This window comes from Bacillus rossius, chromosome 6 (assembly GCF_032445375.1).
Source record: "Bacillus rossius redtenbacheri isolate Brsri chromosome 6, Brsri_v3, whole genome shotgun sequence".
NCBI lineage: Eukaryota > Metazoa > Arthropoda > Insecta > Phasmatodea > Bacillidae > Bacillus > Bacillus rossius.
The window spans coordinates 14,982,902-15,008,443 of NC_086334.1; the positions used below are offsets into that span (position 1 = coordinate 14,982,902).

General features: G+C 39.6%; 1 protein-coding gene across 1 annotated transcript in view; it reads left to right on the forward strand.

The window, feature by feature from the left end:
* LOC134532692 (cytochrome b5-related protein-like) overlaps nt 1-24,900 on the forward strand; it is a 38,388-nt gene extending 13,488 nt beyond the window's left edge. The window contains exons 3-8 of the mRNA XM_063369399.1: nt 9,772-9,999; nt 10,626-10,745; nt 13,711-13,982; nt 19,841-20,032; nt 20,818-21,036; nt 23,014-24,900. Coding sequence (XP_063225469.1) covers nt 9,772-9,999; nt 10,626-10,745; nt 13,711-13,982; nt 19,841-20,032; nt 20,818-21,036; nt 23,014-23,314 — 1,332 coding nt within the window. The 3' untranslated portion in view covers nt 23,315-24,900. The remainder of the gene's footprint in view (nt 1-9,771; nt 10,000-10,625; nt 10,746-13,710; nt 13,983-19,840; nt 20,033-20,817; nt 21,037-23,013) is intronic.
* The last annotated feature ends 642 nt before the right edge of the window (nt 24,901-25,542 follow it).

Here is a 25,542-nt window from a genome sequence, read left to right on the forward strand (position 1 = left end):
CTTTTCTGTCTCGCCTGCTGAGACACTCAGAGGGAGAACACGGAAGCAGACCGTCTCGCCACTGAGTGAGCAGCTGAATCGCCTGCTCAGATGCGGGGAAGGCGCGACGAACAAGCAGATCGCGAAGCTGCTGTAAGAGCCGCTGCATAGCTGTGGCAGTAGCTCCCTTATTAAAGATACCTACCCACCCGGCTAAGTATGGAACTTTATCTGCCCGTGCGAAGCCGGTTACCGTGGCTTGTAAATAAACAAATCTACATAAATAAAAATGTAAATGTTCGTTCGAAATCTTAACTCTCCGAAAGTTCCTCACCGATTAATTATAAATTTTGACAAAACGTTGCATTCGAATACACGCGTGTTTATATTTATGTCACACCTGTGACAGGTAAAAGGATAGATAAAAAAATAGATAGGAAAAAATTATATATAAATGAATATTTTTGTATTCGTAATTTTTTTTAAGATAAAGATGTATTAGATAGAAAGAAATAGGTATAAAGAGGTATAAAGATATAGAAAGAGGGAGATATATACATATAAATATATATTGAAAGAGGGGAAATATAAAGATATAGAGATATAGAGCGAGGGATGTATATAGATATAGAGAGATGTAGATAGTAGCATAGATATATAGACTGATTTTATATAGGGAGAAATATAGTGAGATTTCTAGAGGATCATATATATAGAGATAGAGAGAGAATTTTTGTAAATGTGTACCTACTTAAAACAAATTACAAAAAAAAAATTCTGGGCATTAGCTAATAAATAAATAAATAAATAAATAAATAAATAAGTAATGCTCGTGAATGAGTCACACCGGGTGTTGGACGCTCGCCACACGAGCGCTTGTGTTCCTACAGACAAGGCACGACCACCAATCACGTTGCGAATTGGCGATAGAAACTATCAGCGCGACGCGTCGTACAACAGCCGCAGCGCGGAGATTTCGGCAACAAAGACCATCGCGTTTCCTTGATATGACCATCTCGGTTATCTTTTTCTCGCCTGTGTCGCAGACGCGAACACATTAGGGCTTCGATTGTCTCTGCCGATACTTCGTTACCGTCGTGATAGTAAAAATATCGGCAATACGCAACGTGACAATGTCTTTGCTTATCGTCATGACCAAAGTCAATTGTAGTATCACCTAATGTTGATAAAAGAAATTTCGGATAGTTAGCAAATGATGCTTCATTCAAGTTGTTCTTAGGTTACATTACCTTAAAAGCCACTCATATTCAAGGAATACTTAAGAGATTCTCTTGGTCTAAATCTTATTAATTTTAATAGAGTGCTCTCATATTGAAAATCTTATCAGATATTTTAAGTGTTTCAAATTCGTAACACCGTTTGAAGAAAAATAGCTCCGTTTTGGACTCAAGAAAATTAATGTCTATGAAAATATTTTGTAATTTTTTTTTCCTTATCCTGTTTTAGAATCCAGTGACAGTGAAACTCAGTCACGCAGTGTAGCACCAAAAATAAACATTTTTTTTTGGGTACGGGGCAAAGAAAGTTTTCTGAGTGCAGTACGTGTTCGTTTATGATTACCTGTGAATAGCCACGACTTCTGTTTGCATGTAAAATTTACGGCGCTGCACAAATACGCTTTTATAAGCAAGGCATTGCTTACATTCTCACTCCCACGCTCGTGCTACGAGGTGGGAAAACAGCGTGTGGTTTGGAAAGAGGGAAAACCATTGTAGATTTGAAATATTTGAACGGTAATGATTCATGATTAACTAGAAACAGGTTAAGGCTACGGCTGGGTTTATAGTTTAGTCAAAGAACGCAAATAACGCAAATAACGCAAGGACGAACACACAAACACGCAATCAAGCAACCTACGCAAGATAATTACGGTGTTTTGTTAAGCATGAAATAAGCAAGACTTCACCAGCTCAAATTGAAATTGTAAAACAGCAGAAAAGAAATTTCTCCCTCGGGCTTTTTTTGATATTTCATGCTCATATAAAAAAAAGTGTGAAGTAAATATTTTGATATAAAAAAATAATTTTATTTCACCTTGCGATAGATTAACTAGTAAAGACGTGAAGAATGATTTAAAAATATTTTAGCTTTCTTTATACATAACGCCTTCGTTTTTAAAAGTTTTTGGAGCACTTAACTTCAAATATGAAAAAAGTGAAACGCAGGCCGAAACACGAGTAGTTTAAAGTTGGCCAATGCTCGCGTTTCGTCTTTGCGTCTTGCGTAATTTACAAACTGGTATTTGAAAAACTTGTTACTTAACTCTTTGCGTTTTTCGTTTCTTATGTTCTTTTCTTGCTTTTTTTTTTCTGGACAGAAGCAGAGAAGGGGAGACGGCGGGGGTATTCCGTCTTTGATCATTCGAAGCAGTTGCTGGTAGTCGTGGTTTCATGGGCACCACACAAAATTGACAGCGAGGCTTTATGGCTCAAGTTTCGGGCCTTACTCCCAGCATGATATATTATTATTCATGAAATGTTTATACCAGTAGTTGACGATAATTTTTATGATCACAATATTACTTATACATGTGAAAAAACCTACCAGTCCTTGATGTAAGCTTTTGGACATACACCATTGCTAAGCAATGGCGTATGTCCAAAAGCTTACATCAAGTCATGCACCCCCATTGCACAAATCTTTCAAAGATAAAAACCTACCAGTGTTAATACGTAAATTTGTAAATTTAAACCTAATTCATTCAAAAATTTAACATTGAGAACATTGCTCCAAAACCAACCACAAAAGGTTTTTGAAATTTTTTTCTTTATAAAGTTTTTTTTTCTATGAACCACATACGTTCATATTGTATCAAAAATATCCTGAAAAGTACGTACCGTGTCCTGGAGTGTCTACGTGTACCAAAGTAAAAAAACAGTTTGATGAAAAGTCAGAGGCAATAAAAGCTATTAAAATTGTGCAAGGGGTTGTGGGTTCAAGAACCGTGGAAGCATGAGTTTAAATTTGAATTTCTTTTGATCAGTCACAAATCTGACACCTGGCCAGTGAATTTTCAAATGAAAAAATTTTACGATATAAAATAAAATATTTTATTTTCATTACCAACGAGCCAAACATAAATAAAAATATATATTGTTACGTCACTCGCCTCCCATCGAAGTGATTCTGGTTCGATTTCCGACGGCGTAGAACATAAAATTTTTCGCAAGTGAAAAACGTGGCTGTCGTTTCTGTGGTTGGTGTTTTTTTTTTTTTTTTTTTTGCTAGGTACTCCCGTTTCCTCTATTAATCAACCCCGCCAATGTTTTCTTACCATATCACCTTTCATCGGCTCTAAAGACCTTCTTTACACAGAAAATAATATTTTGAACTTTTACAAAAGGTTATTTTGGTAACTATTTGCCAAGAAATAGTACGCAATACTACAAGAAAGATTTTGTAGCTTTGCACAATACCTAGCTAAGGTTATTTTTGATTATATGAAATTCCTTTTTTCCAAGATAATACGGATAATGTCTTACGAAAATTGGTGCATAATTTTATATTTTGTTTTAAGTTTCATTCAAGCATAATTTCTTTTTAATCATGGGAAGAATGATCTAATATTTAATTAATTTAATTTTATTTTGTTTTGTTATTTTTATTAATGTGGGCAGTTAATACTGGGAAGCTATTCAGGAAAATGTTAACAATAACTTTAACTATTGGAGGTACTGGGACAATACAAAGCGTAAATTCCCGGGTAAGAATCGAAACTCATTATTACTGCGAGCACAATACGTAGTGATATATTTGTTTTCATGAAAAAGTACAAATCTATAAAAATCTGCAATTTTAAATTAATATTTCTTTTACATTGACAAAAAAATCACTTTGCGTGTAACCTATCAGTTTGACGGAAACCAATTATTGTAGAATACATAGTATCCAAATCTCAATACAGTTTATGCCTACGTCGTTCACACCCATTTATTAAAGCTAATAAAGTTTTTTTTTGCCTCAGTACCATTTACAGAATAGCTTAAGTGATTAAGTAAGCGTCCTAGTAATTGAGCGGCAAAATTACAAATGTGCAATAATTTAAAGGGTATTCGCCTAAATTGCTAATGATTAATAAAACCAAATACGTAATTTGTTTTATGCTGGACACAGGTTAAAATAAATTCCAATAAAATTGTATATCATTCCAACTCGGGTCCCCACGGTCATAATGTATGTAGCATCGAAACCCATTGATTCCAAAACTTAATTTATATTTATAAAAATGCGACATAAAGAACAAATAAACTTTTTCAACTGTAAAATGATCAGCAATTCTCCGAGAATAAAGGCGAAAAAAAAATACAGTTTACACCTAATATAAATTTCATATTTATAATATTTTAGGAAGTCTTTCTTTTGGAGTCTAGTGCTTGATTAAAGTGATGAAGTTTAGCTGAAGCAGAAGCCAGGTTCTTGGCGACGGGATTGTTATGCTTCAGGTTTTGAATATTTCAGAGTTATATTCAAGATTCTAAAACTCTCCCGTCAATCAACTTATTGACACAGAAAAAAATAAACTAAGGAGTTAATGAACACAATAGAATTTAAAGCACATTAAAAATATTTGAAACCATACGAGGCTGGTAGGTGAAAAAAACGGGGAAATAAATAATGACAATTATTTACAACAACATTTTAGAAAGCTGACTACAATGTATGTAGGATGTGCTTATACGAAGAAGAATATTTCACTGCAAAATAAAAAGGTACAAAGATATACAAGCTGGCGAGGTAACCGCTAACATAAAAAAAAAAGGAATGAAATGCTTACAAAAGTAATGAATTGCTTTTGACAACTTTTAATTAACGCCAGTTGTCACGTAGTGTGTTTATTAAGTCCGTGACTTTAAGCGTCAGTTGGTAGTTGGAAAACAAAGCTAACGAGGACGAAGCAAGCTCTACCACAGTTGTTTACCTTGGGACTTGCAGCTATTCAAGGAAACGATCATAATCAAACCTTAAAGTGCTCATGCTCCAGGTACAAACCACTCAGCTGAAGTATTGTCCTGAGAGTAAGACCTGTCTCTTTTAAAGTGCTTGTACCTAATAGATACATTTGTTTTCCTAAAAAAAAAAATTATATATATAATTTTTTTTTTTCAAAACAAATATGTTGTTGCATGCCGGGCTTTTTTTTTTATAAATAACAAAACAAAATTATTTCTTCACATCCATTGTTTGCTGTGAAACCCTTTTATCACTATTCTCAAGAGACAAAGAAAAAGTTCAACAAAAAAGCTTATGTGAAAACAATTCATACTGGAGAAGCACTGTACCCTATGACTCAGAAATTTAGGAGGAAGAAAAGAAACTGAGATCTGGGAAAGTAAATTTTGGAAAATTCCTCTGCTATATTATTATAATGAAAAAATAATTTTTGTTGCGTGTTAAATTTAGTTTGGTGGTGTTTCGAAAATACTCTTGGAATACATGTTTTACATTCTCCTGAATCTGGAAGAAATATGTGGTGAGAAAGCTTTTCCCTGGGAATCCTTTACTTTATAAAAATAATGTTGTGGTCACGCAATGGCCTTTTAAGTCTATGAGAGATTATATTTAAAAAAATTAATGACATAGTTAATTCATTATATTACACATGTGGATATTTAATTCGTACCAAGAACCTGTTTTCGTATACACGTCAAAACATACAGACTGGCGTTAACTTTTGAATCGTCTGAAATCCACACTGATAGCCAAGAGACTAGGCGAGTATTTCTGCAATATTGTTATCCAACAGGAATTATTTCTGAATCAACGCTCGCGACGAGAATGAAGCTGGAAATTACAGCAACTGTGTTATTCTTGCAGCAATTATTACTTTCATTATTGTGTAACTTCGTGTTTTCATTCGTCTTGTGATGCAACGTAACTCAATATTGTCTGTTCTCATTTCTCATCTCCTGAAAAACAACTGGAGATGTACAGACATTTCCAAGAAGAATTCATCTCAGATAAAGGAAGGGTCTTTTCAGACCCAGATAGTTGGATATTAATAGAAAATTACATCGTATTTCTACACAGAAAAAAAAAGCTGTACTTTTACAAAAGATTTCTTTGGAATCCAGTTTCCAAGCAATAGTTTGTAATACTACAAGAAATATACTGTAACTTTTGACATTCTATGGTTATTTTTGCTTGTATGAAATATGTTTTTCGAGATAGTACTGAGTATTTTTTTTAAAACCATTGAAAAGCAAATCGAATATTCAAAATTTTTGACTTTTATTTTGCCGTATCATGCTTATTATGTGCGCAGTTAATAATGGAAATCTATTCAGAGAACGATTTGCAAATGACTTTAACTATTAGAGGTCCTGGGACATAAAACATACGTGCCCGGGTAAGAATCCGAACCCAGTATTACCGTATTACAGTATTACAGTGTTACAGTATTATTTTAGTGATATATTTGTTTTCATGTAAATGTGCAAGTTTACAAATATCTGTAATTTACATGAATATTTCTGTTCTTTTTACAAAAAAAAATACAATCTACTTCCGAGTACTCGATTCCGTTGTAAACAGGGTAAACAAGCACACAAAAGTAAGAAGAATCTTCTAGTTGTAGTTTTATCAAGTTTTTGAAGGTTTGCTAGCAATTGTAGAATATTCATGCGAGTTCATTTTGTAAGTTACGTAACGTTACAAACACACTAGCACATTGACAAATATCACTTTATAAATTGAAACCTGCGTTCTTATTAAAATTTAGGTGAAACATTTTTTAAGAGTGTACTATCAAGGGAACTTACATGAGTGGTAATCTGACAGAAACACAAAGGATAAAGGACGGAAATTAAGTATTTTACTTTCGTGTATCAAATATTTCCACTTGTACGTCGTGCTACGGGTGATATCATGAGACCGTGTTTATCATTACATCACGCGACGTATCTTTTCAATTAAAACTTGATTAAATCTAATGCTTTTTCAGGGAGTGGTTAACATTAGTGGGCCCACTCTCAATTCCAAGCCCCTAATCTGGACATAACATGTTCCTCGATGGTGTAAAGAACGTAATAAATAAGCATCCATACAGATTAATAACCTTGGAACTATACATAATTTTAACTCATTAACTGTGTACATTTCAAGCGCTTTTACCATATGAACATAACAAAACTCTGAAAAGGCTCATCTTTTTCTGCTTATCGTAAGAATAATCATTTACATTCAAAAATAGGAAATTTTTAAACTACCAAGAATCAGATATTTTTGACTAAAAACTATTAAAACTGCTTTTAAATTAATCTGTTCGAAGAATTTTCAACAGTTATCCAGTTAAAAAACTTTGGCACCGTGTTTATAGCAGTTTTGAAGGCAAAGGGTTCAACGGCATTTCGGTCGACATTGCAATCACCATCTTCAGGGCAGCAGTCTCCTACTGAGGGTCCTGGAATTATCTTCTTAAAAAAATACTTTCGCCTGAGAGGCATGTGTGATTTCCTGATTGGCTAATGATGTGATCCGATAAAAGGCTTCTTTGCTTCTGGTTCGATGGGTGGCTCGGCCAATCAGAGATGAGACTATGTGGTTGGGTGAAGAGGCTGGACAATCAGTGGGCTCTTTTCTTCTGCTTGGCTGGGCTATTTGGCCAGTCAAAAGCTTTTTATGTGTTGTTGAATTCAGAGCTGGCTTCTGGAGATTTCTGCTCAATCTGTAGCCATCCTCCCAGCGATCCTTATTGGATTTCCAGTTAACTGTTAACTGATTCTCGGGTATCAAAACAGTTTCGTGTTTAGTGTTAACAACGATACACTTGAATGAATCAAAAACGCATGTTTTACGGAATGAAAATTCTCATCAGCGGCGTTTCGGTTCCTGCCAGTGAAGACGCAGAACCCATAATATATATATATATATAGATATAATTTACTTTTATTTATTATTTATTTTACGTACTTTGACTTATAAAAATTACCCTTGCAGTTTTAAAGAATTATATTATTATTATCATTATTATTATTTTTCTATGTTTTTAATGTGATGCATTTTGGCCCGCGTCAAGGACCCTAAAATGTAAAAATTAATTTTACGATTCAATATTTTGTTTGTTTTACTTTGCTTTCAAAATGGTTATATTGTACTTGTACAAGTAACACATCGTACACTTTCGGGCACATTTATGTGCTACGTGTGTAAAGTATGTTTGGCCTTTATATTTACTGTGATTTGGTATTCATTCCACCCCAACTGTGTTATGTTAATAGATTTACAAGACTGACAAAAACAAATTATATTCTGGCGAACAGTGATGGCGTTTCACTTGCTTCGCCCGGGCCAAGGTTTGTCGCTTGGGGCCCGCAGAAGAGCAGCGGGTCAATTTCCATACATTGCCATGCTAATGAAGTGTGTTGCGCGCGTGAGAGCGTGACTGACTGTCCCGTGCGAGTCGCGAGGCGAACCGACAGCGCACTGCAAGCTGCACCACACTTGGTGTCGCAGCAGCGCGGCGTCTGGGCGCATCTGCCGAGGTCATGGGCCCCCAAATTCGATTAACGGGCCCAGGACCCGGGATCGGAGACACGTTCCCTCGCCCCTCCCCCTTCCCAATTTTACTGTCGCGTGCTGCATCATAATTGCATGGTTATTTCTTACCTACACTCTTTTTAGAATGTTATTTAACCTGAAAATACAGGTTATAATATTATGGTTACGATTTTGTAAGTCCAAACTAAGGTTTTTTTTATAAAATATTCAATATGCTTTTTCTAGTTTGTAAACAAATTATAATCGTTAAACATTTAAAAATAAACGGGGCTGGGCCCAGGGGTCCACACAGCCCTGCCCTCTTGGGGGCCTTGGCCGAGGTCAAAAACAGCTCTATACTGGACTTCCGAGAGGCGAGCTAGGGCGATGGTGCGCTCTACATGTAGCGAGCGTGTCTCTAGGTTCTGCCGGGTTTCGGTTCAGGAACCATTCGGCCCGCGGCGTTACGTTCACTGCACTGACGCAACGACTCGCGAACGTTGTTCCGTGACCCGATGTGAGCATCGTTACAGCTTTGAAACTGTAACAAAAGTTGCGTGAATGTTAAAAAAATATATATATATAGTCAAAAAGAGTGAAACAGTGCAACTTAACGTACTAAACTTAATATTATAATATCTTTGATTATCAATTGAATATTTTATATAATCATCACATATTTTTTTTTTTTTACTTTACCTGACTTTAATCTTTGTATATTATCTCAAATCCTAAAATTTTGGAAACTAATATTCTACCATTGGTACCCATTTCCCCAATCGTCACTTACAAAGCAACGCAAAATGTTTATTCACGAACACTACCAACAACTCCAAGTTGTTTTTTTTTATAAAAAACAAGGGGGTTGTCTGTAAAGGCGGTTTACGGACGATAATTTTACGTGATAACTTCATGAGAAAAACATTGACGAAAAATTGTATATACTTTTTAATTTTCAAATATTATTTACAGTTTTTGCAAAATTTAATTTAAATAATTTGTTTAAATACCTATAATCACGAACAATTAGTTTAAAAGCCCCCCTTTAACCTGTTTGATATTATAGAAGAGTTTCTCGCATTGTGGTTGGCCGGTTCTTGCACGCTCGGCTCAGGCGGAACGTGACAACGAGTCGTGCTTTTTCGTGCGTGCAGCCGGCGTTCATCGATTTATAAGACGTTATCACGTCAAAAAAAAAAAAACATTTTAAAAACTTATCCCGCGGTACAAAATAGTCTTAATGAAAATTATAAATTTTACTTTGATTAAAAACTTGGTTTTTGTTTGTTGTCGCAGATGCAGTGGCTGCGGGCGCCCGCCCGCCAGAAGCCGCCGTCCAGCCTGCCGGGACTCAGGTACCCGTCGCGGCGGGACGAGCCCGTCAAGTCCAGCGCGCTGTGGCTCCAGGGCAAGCGGGAGGACGACGGCGCCGAGGGGCTGTGGCGGGTGCACGACGACCTCTACGACCTGTCCGGCTGGCTGGACCAGCACCCGGGGGGCGCCGACTGGCTGCAGCTCACCAAGGTACACACACACGTCTCGCGAACAAGGTTACCGCTAGCTTGCAGACTGACGTGTCTGCAACGTCTGTACTGGACATGCACGGCAAACGTATCCCGAAAAAAAAAAAAATTGCCGCGAGCTTATATGTGGTAATACAAAAACAGTACGTATCCAGGATGTCAGGCCCGAATTCTGACGTCAGTTATTCTGATGTCACCCTCGCGGTAACGCGGTTATTTGCTTGTAGGTATTAGAGGTCTGTGATTTTGATTGTTATCATCGCCCTACTTTTATTATTATTTTTTCATTAACACGTACGGAAATCTTTTGAAAGACCAGACATTATTTTTCTTCATAAAATTGCATGCTTAATACGACGAGGTTCTGTTTGCATGTACTTCTTTTTTTTTTTTTTACTAGCTTGTTCCGGGAAACGTTTTATGTGATTATCCCATGGTTGCGCATCCGGCTAACTACTTCGCCACAGCTCCGACTTGAGCTGCGTCCCCTGCGTCAAAACCTGAAATCACTGTAATTATTATATTTTTTTTCCGCGCCGTCACAACTGGGCGTCAACCGCCAGTTAGTTGTTCAGGCGAGCGCGAAACGAGCTGTGGATGCTTGTTAACCTTACACGGCACCGGCAGGGCACGGACATCACCGAAGCGTTTGAGGCCTACCACATCTCCCAGCTCCCGGAGCAGATCCTGGGGAGCTACCGAGTCCGCGACGCAGTCACCAAGAGGAATTCGCCCTACACGTTTAAGGTAAATTGCAACACCACTGTGGAAAAAAAAAAAAAGTTTGAGAAACTAATAAGTGCATGATAAAATACATACGTAAACTGTAATAATTTTTTTTTTTCGTCATTTTACGCTAAATGTCCAAATTATTGTAATTTTACACCTAATTGGTGACAAAATACAATTTGTAAGGCCACGGTAAAAAAAAATTATTAACCTGTCATAAATTGACTCAAATAAAAGCTCAAAATTAAATGAGGACATGTAAACGTACCTTCAGTTCCACCGAGTGGAGAGGGTATGGAAGTCAAGGTGAAAATAATTAGTTAAAGTCATCGTGCTAAGACTTTTTCTTGAATGACTCTTGTCATAGGGAAGATTGATTTGATTCATTGTTTTAGACATCCTCAAGTTCGCACTGCGCGTCATAAATTAAACCACAAGAACAAAAACAATGATGAATACAAAATCACACTTAAATCAGCTTAACCTGTGCTGTTTAATGTCAAAATTTGACATTGGTTGATTTTTAATTGTTTTCTACAAAGAATAAATATTTTCTGTACTTTTACAAAAGATTCTTTGGAAACAATTCGTCAACAAATAGTTGGTCATACTGAACGAAATATATTCTAACTTGGCACAGCACGTGGCTTTGGTTATTATTGCATATATGAATTACTTCTTTTTTTTAGATAATATTGAAATTTTCTTTTAAACTATGGAAAAGATAATCGAATATTCATTATTTGGACTTTATTTTGTTTTATTACGTTTACGCAGGGCCGGAACTAGGAGATTCGTTTGGGGGGGCAAAGCTTAATTTGCCGCCCCCTCCTTACCAACATTATAAAATACCCTTTTTCGTTAGAAGCGGTGGTTGAAATTATACCATTCACTTATACATAATTGAGAACTTTTATTTATCAAGTACACTAATTGGAAAACTAATACAATTACATTTTTTATTATAATGAAGTAGACTGTTATCAAACTATTGTTTATTGTTTACACAACAGTGAAAATTAATGTCTTACCAATAAGTTTATTAAGTACTAAAATTACATAAGGAAAATGTGATTCTGAATTAAGTATAATATTGTATTGATAACCATGCAAAGAAATTCAGTTCAAAATGTAATTTTTCGAGCATGATTAGCTGCAAAAGTGTTAATAATATCATTAAAATTGATCAAAGCAGCTCGTTTGTGTTCAATAGATATAATACTTAGATTTGTTAATCTCTGTTGGCCCATCGTGCTTCTCAAATAGCTTTTAATAAGTTTAAGTTTACTAAAACTTCTTTCACCTGACGCAATTGTAACTGGAAGGGTGAAAAACATTCTCAGAGCAGTAGTAATGTTAGGATGTGCCTCCTCCAGTTTATTTTTGTAGATAAGGCTCAAAATTGTTGATGCTGTAGCATCTTTTAATTCATAGTCAATGCATGGTGCTTAAAACTTTCAATTTCAAATACGAATTCTTCTTTGTTAAGATCGGCACTGTGTTTTGTTAATGTTCTCCAAAGCCTTAAACCTGTTACTCAGTTCCGTAATTAATCTGTCAATGACTTTCAACATTACTTGATGTAAGTTTTTTGGACATACGCCATTGCTAAGCACTTTTTCTGTAGAAGAAAACTAAAAAATAAAATAAATAAATAAGTAAAAATAACCAAAAGACAAAAAGCACAAATTAAGCGAAAAATTACTGTTGTCAACAGAATATAAACACCACAAAATATTCCTTAACAGGAATATGGTCAACAAACAAAGAAAAACAAAGAAAAATGTACTAAGAGAACGAAAAAAAAAACAACACAAATCATGACGACACAAAAATATTGAACCCAAAATAAATTCAGCACAATGGTTGAAACGAGACAAAAACACGACGAAACAAACACAATAGTTTTCCAAAATAAATAGAACGATAAAAAACCCACAAATGATGACAGCACAAAAATATTGAACCCAAAAAAATTCAGCACAACAGTTGAAACGAGACAATAACACGACAAAACGAAAAGACGAAACAAACACAATAGTTTTTCCAAAACAGAAACAAGCGACGTTTCGGGAACTGCTATATGCTCCCGTCCTCAGGCAGAGACGCACATGGTACGAAAACACAGGAGCGACTGATTAGGGCCTGGAAAAATGAGGGTATTTATCAGAGAAAGGGCTACATCTTGATCAACCAAGTGATCACCCGCGCAACGGGTCCTTGAGATACCAGCTCTCATCGCAGTGGTTTTACTCACTCCAGACCACGAATTATGGTAATACTTGTTTCTTAGAGTGAAGTAACGCATTTGAGGTACGAATATATTTCCAAATTATGCATAATCAAGTTAAATATAATTTCTTAATTTCTTGGCTAACTTATTGGTTGCGATATGTACACTTTCAAAACTTTTTTAATGACTAGTTTCAACTTGTTTTAGTGAACCACTTTTCATATTTTGCCGCCCCCTGATATTTGCCGCCCGGGGCACATGCCCCCCATGCCCCCCCTTAGTTACGGCCCTGCGTTTACGAAAGGTATTCAGGGAACGGTTAACAAATAACTTTAACTATCGGAGGTACTGGGACAAAACCAATTAATTATAAATGCCCGGGTAAGAATTCGAAACCGGTATTACCGCGAAGAGTATTTTTGTAGTGATGGAGAAGTTTCCACGTTAACGTACAAAATCTACAAATTTCTTCAGTTTCGCACGAATATTTCTGTTCCTCACAGCGCACGTCCACAGGATGTTGAACTCGGCCAGTGCTGCAATGCATTCGAAACACAATTCTCGTGTCCAAGTGTGGCCCAACCATATGGCTTCTCTGCATCTACGGAGAGATGTAGTACCCGCAAGCGCCCATAGATATCAGTTACCAAGATTCGTTAATAACATCGTAATTCGATCTGTGACGACCGCAGTGACGGTTGGAACAGCAGCGGCTGCGGGAAGGCCGGTGCAAGAGGGGCGTGTGCGCAGGAGGACGGCTTCTACCGCACTCTGAAGCGACGCGTGCGCCGGGAGCTGGGGGACCAGCGCTCCGGCCCCACGGCGGAGTCCAAGCTGTGCGCAGACGCCCTCCTGGCCGCGACGCTCGCCTCGGCGTCCTTCGCCGCCGCCGCCCCCAGCCTGGCGGCGGGCGCCGCCTCCGGCCTGCTGCTGGCGCTCACCGTCATCGCCGCCCACAACTTCTTCCACCAGCGCGACAACTTCCGCATGCACTACTTCAACCTCAGCTTCATGTCCGCCAGGTCGGTGCTCCTCCGCTCCTTGACCTCTCTTGCGCGGCGTGCTCCTCGACTCCTTCACCTCTCCTGCGTGGCATGTGCCTCTACTCCTTGACCTCTCTTGCGCGGCGTGCTTCACGACTCCTTCACCTCTCCTGCGTGGCATGTGCCTCTACTCCTTGACCTCTCTTGCGCGACAAGCTTCTCGACTCCTTCACCTCTCCTGCGTGGCATGTGCCTCTACTCCTTGACCTCTCTTGCGCGGCGTGCTTCACGACTCCTTCACCTCTCCTGCGTGGCATGTGCCTCTACTCCTTGACCTCTCTTGCGCGACAAGCTTCTCGACTCCTTCACCTCTCCTGCGTGGCATGTGCCTCAACTCCTTGACCTCTCTTGCGCGGCGTGCTCCTCGACTCCTTCACCTCTCCTGCGTGGCATGTGCCTCAACTCCTTGGACCTCCCTTGCACGGCGTGCTCCACGACTCCTTCACCTCTCCTGCGTGGCATGTGCCTCAACTCCTTGACCTCTCTTGCGCGGCGTGCTCCTCGACTCCTTCACCTCTCCTGCGTGGCATGTGCCTCAACTCCTTGGACCTCCCTTGCACGGCGTGCTCCACGACTCCTTCACCTCTCCTGCGTGGCATGTGCCTCAACTCCTTGGACCTCCCTTGCGCGGCGTGCTCCTCGACTCCTTCACCTCTCCTGCGTGGCATGTGCCTCAACTCCTTGGACCTCTCTTGTGAGACAAGCTTCTCGACTCCTTCACCTCTCCTGCGTGGCATGTGCCTCAACTCCTTGACCTCTCTTGCGCGGCGTGCTCCTCGACTCCTTCACCTCTCCTGCGTGGCATGTGCCTCAACTCCTTGGACCTCCCTTGCACGGCGTGCTCCACGACTCCTTCACCTCTCCTGCGTGGCATGTGCCTCAACTCCTTGACCTCTCTTGCGCGGCGTGCTCCTCGACTCCTTCACCTCTCCTGCGTGGCATGTGCCTCAACTCCTTGGACCTCTCTTGTGCGACAAGCTTCTCGACTCCTTGACCTCTCCTGCGCGGCATGTGCCTCTACTCCTTGACCTCTCTTGCGCGGCATGTGCCTCTACTCCTTGACCTCTCTTGCGCGACAAGCTCCTCGACTCCTTCACCTCTCCTGCGTGGCATGTGCCTCAACTCCTTGACCTCTCTTGCGCGGCGTGCTCCTCGACTCCTTCACCTCTCCTGCGTGGCATGTGCCTCAACTCCTTGGACCTCTCTTGCACGGCGTGCTCCACGACTCCTTCACCTCTCCTGCGTGGCATGTGCCTCAACTCCTTGACCTCTCTTGCGCGGCGTGCTCCTCGACTCCTTCACCTCTCCTGCGTGGCATGTGCCTCAACTCCTTGGACCTCTCTTGCACGGCGTGCTCCACGACTCCTTCACCTCTCCTGCGTGGCATGTGCCTCAACTCCTTGACCTCTCTTGCGCGGCGTGCTCCTCGACTCCTTCACCTCTCCTGCGTGGCATGTGCCTCAACTCCTTGGACCTCTCTTGCACGGCGTGCTCCACGACTCCTTCACCTCTCCTGCGTGGCATGTGCCTCAACTCCTTGGACCTCTCTTGCACGGCGTGCTCCTCGACTCCTTCACCTCTCCTGCGTGGCATGTGCCTCAACTCCTTGGACCTCTCTTGCACGGCGTGCTCCACGACTCCTTCACCTCTCCTGCGTGGCATGTGCCTCAACTCCTTGGACCTCTCTTGCACGGCGTGCTCCACGACTCCTTCACCTCTCCTGCGTGGCATGTGCCTCTACTCCTTGACCTCTCTTGCACGGCGTGCTCCACGACTCCTTCACCTCTCCTGCGTGGCATGTGCCTCAACTCCTTGACCTCTCTTGCGCGGCGTGCTCCTCGACTCCTTCACCTCTCCTGCGTGGCATGTGCCTCAACTCCTTGGACCTCTCTTGCGCGACAAGCTTCTCGACTCCTTGACCTCTCCTGCGTGGCATGTGCCTCTACTCCTTGACCTCTCTTGCACGGCGTGCTCCACGACTCCTTCACCTCTCCTGCTTGGCATGTGCCTCAACTCCTTGACCTCTCTTGCACGGCGTGCTCCACGACTCCTTCACCTCTCCTGCGTGGCATGTGCCTCTACTCCTTGACCTCTCTTGCACGGCGTGCTCCACGACTCCTTCACCTCTCCTGCGTGGCATGTGCCTCAACTCCTTGACCTCTCTTGCGCGGCGTGCTCCTCGACTCCTTCACCTCTCCTGCGTGGCATGTGCCTCAACTCCTTGGACCTCTCTTGCACGGCGTGCTCCACGACTCCTTCACCTCTCCTGCGTGGCATGTGCCTCAACTCGCCAGGCCTGTGTGCGGATATTTGTTCGGTCCATAAAAATAAGGGAAGTTGTAACTACATAAAGCGGGGAACATTACATCACTTGGTAATCACGAGTACTAAGCCAAGGGAGTTAAAAAATATATATAATGCTGGGCTAGTCTGGCGATAAACACAACAAATTACAAGACAATGGTATAGACTGCTTCGATCATAACGTTAGGCTGTGGTATGAGCACTTACAGAAGTTCTGTATTAATACAAAAAATAATAATTTTTTTTGGTCGTTTCAGTTCTTTTTTTTTTAATTTTAGAGACTTTTTTTTTTATATTTACAAAAAGTCTTCAAAAAAGTTTTATTTTCTTATTTTTTTTTTTTGGCAATGGCCCTTTAAATTTATTTGAAATATTTTGATGCTAGTCGTATGAGCAACGTACTAAAAAAAAAATTTCCTAAGTTTAATGACAGGGTACATTATAAGTAGAGCCAAGATTTTATGGTGTTATGAAAAAGGACTTTTCGTCATTAAGAATTATGGATTTCGTCTTTATCGTCATAAAAAATTAAAACACATGTAATAACATGTACACACCTAGCAGAGCTGCCTTGATCAAATGCTTCAATAATTCGTGGTTAGAGACTTAAAATATGCACATTAAACAATACTATGTTGAGAGTACATAAAAAATTAACAACTAAAATATTCAGTATTCTTATGCAGGTAAGTACTGTTCCTGAGTTCAGGAGAGAGTCTAAATTAATTAAAATAGAAACTACAGTTAAACTTTTGTTCTATAAATGCAATATAATTAAGCTAAGGAAAAAGCCACCATTGTCAGCAGTTCAGCATTCTCTGGTTTTAGAGATCTTCTTCTGTCACTTACAACTACAGAATACTTAGAAAAAGATCTCTCTGAGTCCACATTCGTTGCAGGTATACATATTAACTTTAAAGCAGCAGCTGCAAATTCAGGATAATCCGCTTTCATTTTGCATAGTATGTCCACCATGTCTATGTAGTTTACATGCGGTTTCTTCTGCTCTTGGGGAAACCAGGTTTTGGAGTGTTATGTAGCCTGTCGCTACAGAGGTCTTCTGCACCTTGCAAAGGAAAGGTAGGTTCCCAATATGTTTCTGGAATTCTTTTTCCTCCACACGAATGTTTTCTACATTTTGAGGATTCATTAGAGCGCTGATTCCCAGAAATAGTTGACGAGATGGATCAGTGTTCACCAGATCAATCAGTTTTATAAGACTGAGTTTAGCTGTGTTCTTGAACTGCTCTTTAAGGGTTGCAGAGTTGACAGTTTTCATTTCAGCCAAAATGTCTTCAACATTTTCAGGAAATATTCCCTTAGCCAAGACATCAAGAGTAGTTTGAAGTTTACTCAATTTTGTGCACAACTGATGAGCAGTAGGATACTTTGTTCCTTCAAGAAAATTAATTAGCTCTACAAAGGTGTTACAGTTTTGAGCCACAAATGTAAGAGTGGCCTCAAGACATTGTAACTCTTCCTTCTGGAGTCCCTTGATATATTTAACACCAGAGTTATCTTCGCTAAGCTGCTCAAAGAATTCCACAATATCGTGCAGATGGAGTGCGAGGTATGCTACAGATTCAAACCATGTGTTCCAACGTGTAACAACTGGCATGGGGAATAACTTGACCAGAGCCTTGTTTTCTCCATGTTTCTGGAGAAGAAATTGAAGGTATGCATGCCTCCTCTTTCTGGTGTTAAGAAAGGCCATCTTTACCTAACAAACGAAGAGGTTCAGTTCTTCCAAGTTGTTTTGCCAGATCTGCCCAACAATGTTTACTTTATGGGCCCAACATTGTATGTGGTACATGTGGTCACCAAACAGACCTTCAAGGGTGCCAGCAGATTTTTTCATGTACCTGGCACTATCTGTAACATACGCAATTATGTTTTCTTCCTTGACTTCATATTTGGAGCATACATCAATCACTGCCCGAGAACAACAAACAGCATTTGCTGCATCAAGGACACAAGAAGCCCCTAAGATAACATCTTGTTCAGCACCTGGTTTCAGAATTTTAAACAAGATGTTGAAAACACAATTATTACTCTTGTCAGTGGTTTCATCTGCGAGTATGACCACATCTTGCCCCAAGAGCTGCTGCTTGATTTCCACTTCTTTTTTCTCTCTAAGTAGGGGAATGTACTTTTTCCTCATCCAATCCGCTGTTGGAAGATCACCAGCACCCCTTACATTCTTCTGCATCCATGCAGTCAGCTTGCTGTTGTCAAGTTTCTCAAAAGGAATACCTGCAGCTACAAAGGCTTCAACAGTTTCGAGAACAAAATCTTCCTTTTGTTTTTTTGCGCATATTTGCGCCACTCCTGCTTCTGGGATAGAAAGCTGTCGTTTCAAAGTGCATGGGGATCGTTTACCTTTTACATGTTTGTCGCTAATTATGTGCTTGTTTACCGTGTCCTTACGTTCATGCTCCAAACGGCAATTACAATATTTACAGAAAAGTATTTTTCCGTCACTGACATATAATCCCTCATTCTTAAACTCGTCAGCACGTGATGCCGTAGTAGCTTTATTTTTCGGCATGATTAAGAAATTTAGCTTTCATTTATGCACATCCCGGAGGTACCAAAAACTAGTATTTACTGAAGTTGTAGCGAAAAAATAAACCGCGGGAAGCCTACTTTTTACAGGCGAGAGAACCATATACTCAACCCGAAGTAAAAGGTTAGGTTATGTCAGGTCAGTGAAATAAATGTTTTTATTTATTTTCCGGGAGGGTTGGGTAGGTAATCGTTGTTTAAAATATTTAATGACCGTAAAATAAATAAATCCTTGCAATATGGTGCTTTTTCATTAGCGATCGGAAAACTTCGAGTATGTTACGATTTCGGCTCTCTCGCCTGTGAAGTGTGAAATTAAAATGAAGGCTTCACGGCGTTGCTTCACGGTAAACTGCTTATTCAACAAGCACACAAAATTGCGTTACAGTGAAATTTCATTAAATATCAAGTGATCATTAAATATCAAGGTTCGCTTTTATTTTCATACGTATTTATTTAATGAATGCAGTTTTTGTTCACGTGTATTTTTCAAAGGATACAGCAAACAAGGCGCTGAGATTTTTCACGTTGTTGTGTTTGTTAACTTGTTAACGATCGCCAGTTGTTATAATTGCGTGATCTCTAGTGGCTAGATGCGTTTAAAAACCCTAACCTAACTCCGATAACGATCTGTTTTTTGTTCGTGAAATCGTCAATTTTTGTGATATCTTGTAATTTTTTAAGATGAATAATTAACGCATTAAATAACCACCACACTGCAGTTGGATGACGACCATTTCTTCTACAGATACGGAATTTTTGTCAATCAACCAATAGTCGGTAGTAAACGATTTAAATCAATATTGAGGTGTTTATTTGTGGTTAGAAAACATTTAGCATTTTTCGCGGTTTGGGATGAATTTCGCGTGAAAATTCGCGATTTCGCATAAAACCATATAATCTTGGCTCTAATTATAAGTTGTAACTAAAAAAACACATATATATTATTTTTTGATTGTTTTGGCCAGGGACTGGAGAGTGAGCCACGGCCTTAGTCACCACATATACACCAACACCGTGCTCGACCTCGAGATGTCAATCACGGAGCCGTTCCTGCAGTGGCTGCCGGAACCATCCAAGGGCTGGATCGCCCGCTACCTGTCGTGGCTGTACAGCCCGTTCGTCTACAGCGCCATATTCCACTCGCAGCTGCTCGTCAGGTGAGTCACTGCTTGAGCCACCACGCATACTCCAACTCCCCTCGAACATAACGATATCAGAAGTTCGCCATTCGGGAGTTCAAATTTAGGTCGGAATTTGTGAGATTATCATATATTTTCCCAATTCAAGAATATTTTAAATTTTGCTAAACTAATCAATACCAACCCCTCATTTTAGTTACGATCACCAAGACTAGCGAAAAATCCTGTAATATTTAAAGAAAAATATTTTAAAAATTAAAATTTTGGGGACGGTATCCAAGATGGAAGCCTCCAGCAGAACAAGGAAAAAAACAAGATGGTGGTCGTGAACTCATGCAAGATGGTGGACTCCAGCATACGGCAACAATATTGCGGACATGACGACAGAATCGAAAAAAAAAAATTGCTGTGAAACCCATTCCAAGATGGCGAACGTGTTACTAGTATTTAAGATGGAAACCATAACTATAAGTGCAAAAGTTCGGGGAGAGGAACATTCTATTTCAAGATGGCTAAATTTAAGATGGCGACTAAGATAAAAGTTTCATTTTAAAGATCAAGGCCAAAGTCAAAGGTTAAAGTCAAGGTCTCGGTCATCCAAGATGGCCGCCGCAAAATCATCGGAGATGGAGATGTGGGTTCTGAGGCAGCAGATGCCGACACGCACACCTCACCCCTACTCATTATTATTATATACTATTATATACCTACTTTTTACTTTGTCAAGGAGGAGGGGGCGGGGAAATAATCGTATGATGTCCGTTGGTTAGTTGTATCACGGCCAGGAACATGTGTGCCCTCAGGGTGTATCTGTTCCTGCGCGGCGAGAAGAAGATGTTCGGGGCTCAGGACCTGTTCTCCGTGCTGGTCCCGGGCGCGATGCTGCTCGCGGGCTCCAGCCTCGCGGGCGCGCTCTGGATGTGGCTCTGGATCCTGCTGGTGGGCAGCTTCTTCTTCGGCCTCATCGGCCTCAACGCCGGCCACCACCACCCGGACATGTTCCACGACGGCGACGCTCCCAGGTGAGCCCGCGGAGGTGCCTGCCCAACTCGCCGATCTCCTCGTGAGCCCTGTCTACTCGTTCTCACGGAGTTCAACAACCACACATTATCCCCCTTTCAGAGTCCGTGTTTCTACTGAACCTTACTTTACTAGCTATTTCCAGTTATCAATAGGGACACCTGTATTTCGCGAATACATTTCGTGTCAAGGTATTTCGCAAAATACTGTAGCTTTTCTCCTGTGGTTATTGGCTGAGGTCGGTGAGAGGTGTCGTCCCGCTCTTGACGGGGCCAATGAGAATGTGGTCACCGTACCGCTGCACCCTCACAATTTGCCATTACTCTTAGAAAAAGGTACAGTATTTTGTGAAATACCTTGACACGAAAAATTTATTCGCGAAATACAGGTGTCCCTAGTTATCAATCTCATTTCACGCCATGCCAACTTTTGTGTTTCAGACACTTCTCTATTAAAAAAAAAAAAATGCACACAGTGCGTTAATGATTCGTGCAATGGGGAATTATGAAGTAATACAATTTTTTTTTACATAACGCCATTGCAGATCTACACTGCTTGTCATGGAAAAAATTCATATATGCAAAATAAATAAAAAATAAAAAATTGATAACATAAACCCACAGAAAACAAGATTAAATCATCTGACGTTGAACAGATAAACCCAACGTTGAAACCAAACATGAAATATGGACAACACAACGACGACAGCACAGACGAACTCATTCGAACTTGAATATCAGACAGCAAAAGAATTCCGTGGAAGGAATTTAGTCATGAAAAATAATACCAGCACAGACGAACACAGAGGGCTGACAACTACGAGACAGTTTCAACAATAACAGTAAATTCAGACTGGCAACAAAACTTGGACAACGCAGCAAAATTAAGAACATAACGACGAATAAAAACCGATATTACTCTCTTAATGAAAATCCCTGCGTTAAATAAGGCAAAAATTCAATATTTAACATTAAAAAATTGCTATCGTGTTATTAATGGTTGAAACCATAAGAATAGTAGTATAAAAAAAGGCCCTCCGAGGCCAGGGTTCAGGTTAAGTTGCTGAGGTGCCAGCCGCCATCTTGTATTTTGACGTCACGGTCACCGTCTTGGATGATCTTAACCTTTAATCTCGACCCTAGCCGCCCATCTTGAATGACTTAACATCAGTCATCTTGGGTTCCGCCATTTAGTTTTTTAAAACTTACCACCAATTTGGTTTCTAGTAATACTTTACTCCATTTTTTTCTCACCATTTTAAATTATGACATTGTGACCACCATTTTGTTTTCTATAACTTTCCGCCAATTTGGTTTCTAGAACTTTCCACCATTTAGTTTTCTAAAAATTTCCACCATTTCTAACTATGATGTCACGTCCACAATTTTGTTTTATAGAATTTTCTGCCAATTTGGTTTCTAGAACTTTACTCCATTTTGTTTTCCACCATTTTAAATTATGACATTATATCTACCATTTTGTTTTAGAGAACATTCCGCCAGTTTGTTTTCTAGAACTTTACGCCAATTTGGTTTCTAGAACTTTCCGCCATTTTGAATCATGACTTTAAATTCGCCATTTTGTTTTCTAGAACTTTCGGCTAATTTGGTTTATAGAAATTTTCCCCATTACGTATTCTACAAATTTCCGCCATTTTGTTTTCCGCCATTGATAGAGACCTGCAAAATTCGCGGATTCATTGACCTCTAGGATAGACTCCAGAGTCCTTTAAATACTCGCGGAAATGACACCTGTTCATTGGCTACTGACGCGTGAGACGTCTCGACTAGGCTGTCCGTAATTCGGCACTTTCTTGGTTTGGTGTTTCCCATTGGCTCACAGTTCCCCGGATAAAATGTGGGCCAATCGCAGAAGCGGCACGAAGGTGTAGTTGTTTTGATGCTAGCCTATCGCGAAATGAATCCGCGAAATTTGCATGTCTCTAGCCGTTGGTAATCGCTGCGACACCCCGTGCGCAGGGAGGACACCGACTGGGGGCTGTGCCAGCTGGACGCGGTGGGCGAGCGCCGGGAGGTGAACACCTGCACGCTGTTCGCCCTCGTCAGCTTCGGCCACCACTCGCTGCACCACCTGTTCCCGAGCCTGGACCACGGCCGCCTGCAGCGGCTCTACCCGGCGCTGGAGGCCACGTGCCGCGAGTTCGGCGCCGCCTGCCAGGTCAGCTCGCTGTGGGGGATGCTGAGGGGCCAGTTCCTGCAGCTCGCCAGGAACAAGCCCAACAGGCGGCCCAGGTGGCGGCGCGCCGGCCTCGCCGAGTGAGGCGGTGTCGTCTCTTCGTGCATGTCATCTATGGCGGCGTTCCTTGAGTGCTTTCAAGAATCTGCACAGCTGGGCGCCTCTTCGTGCATGTCATCTATGGCGGCGTTCCTTGAGTGCTTTCAAGAATCTGCACAGCTGGTTTCGTACCGAACAGTTATTCTGAAAACATGCTTTTTTGACGTGACAACGTCTAATAAATCGATGAACGCCGGCTGCACGCAGAAAAAGGATGACTCATTGTCCCGTTACGCTCATTGTACGCTTGCGCCGCATCTATCGCTCTTCCACTCGATTGGAACAACCATCGATTTGACTTTTTCGAGGCACGTTAAACTTGAAACACTCCCATTCGTTTCCCACTTTTCCTATCATCGTCCTATCCTTAACAGAATAACACAGATTGGAAGAAGTTAAATAGCAAACATGTATAAAAGTTATAGTTAAAATAATCTGTTCGTTAAAGTAATAAACATATTTGAATTAATGAGTGCAAATAAAAGTAAGTTTATCAATTAAATTGTAGATTTCATTTCACTCCTTCTTTGTATTCATACAGAATAGTGATAATTCAATAAAAATGATTAAATTTTATTCATAAAAGTATGCAATCATTTCATCAATGTTTTGTTATTACGTTGTCACGTTAAACTATCGTCCGTAAACCGACTTTACCGATAAACGATTTTTTTCGCCATTATCATTCTTATAAAAAAAATAACATTTACAAACAAAATACATAAAATGAACTATTCATTACCCACAGCGTATTATTAAATACTCCACATAAACAGACGCCACTCTGATATCTTAGCAGTTTTCAAATCGCATTTTTTTTTTTTTTAAGTTCTGCACATCGTATGTGTGCACAGGTAGGTGGGGCACTTAATTATCTCGTTTTGTGCATTGCAAATTCAAGCTAAGATGTTAATCGTACTCTATTCCGAGTATGATAACATTGATAACCCTTCGTAGCGGCACAGTGGTGAAATCCGTGGTGTTCCTGAGGTTTTCATGACAGAATGAGTCTTTAGTTATTTTTCGTTGTCTTCTGAAAGAGATAACAAAACATTTTACCAGCGAGATAATAATCGCGTTTTCGCTCAAATAACTTTTAATGTTGTGACTGCTGAAGAAACATTTTTTTATTGTTAACAAAGCTGTGTAGGAGGTGCTCGAATTATTATATGAAGGAAGGACGAAACTCTTTCCGAAATTTTTATATCTTAAAAAAAAATTCTTGAAACAATGTTGTCATGTTCCAATGCTTTGCAATGTTACTAGGTAAAATTAGTTCAATATCTAAGTTCAGTGTTCTTTTATAAGTTATCTACAATTTCACTCTTTGTTTAAAATAAATAAATAAATTGTATGTTTATTCAGTAGTTTCAAACATTTGTATAAATTTACACAGAGGCTTTTTGTTTTGTCTGGCGCAAAGACAAAATATAAATTATATACATTTTCTTATACAAACTTATACATTGTACAAAAATGTATTGTATGAAGGTTAGTTTTTTTAGAGGTTAAAATTGTATTTGTAAATATTTTTTATGTTTAAAATGTATTTAATAAATTGTTATTGTTTATTTATACTCTTTTCACTTATATTAATAGAAAATCTGAAACTAGCGTGAATCATGCCCATGTTGTACAGGCTATGCTATTGTAAATTGATTGGAATGTTCCCCATATCTAACGTGTTGGACTATTTCAGAAACGTATACTACTTAGTGTGATTAGTGTATATTTTTTCTTTACAATGGGATTCAAACATGATTGAGTGTATTTAGGTGTAATGAGAATTTTGATCGATGATATTGATAATATTGATGTATTTTCTCTTGAAAGTAATTTTGTGTAGGTTTCATTTTAAATCATTTCTAAAACTCACTACAATAATTTTCAATAAATCTAATAATTTTCTCTTCAAAACATTTTTCATGAAAACAATACTTTTTTTTTGTTTATTTATAAATTATAACCTTTATAGTCATTCACATTTCAATAAACAATTTACTCTTTTACAATTTCGCTATTTCAACATTCATCTCGTTTATTTTTTTTATCCATACACATCCGTTGTATTTATTGTTTCTACAGTCGTATTATCACCGAGGAAGTTGGTTGTGTTGAAATTTAAGTTTGTCTAGTTGAGAGAAAATAGCGTCTATAGAGGGGAAAAAGGGCCGATTACACGTGTTTATGTTTACGTTTATATAGATTTATGT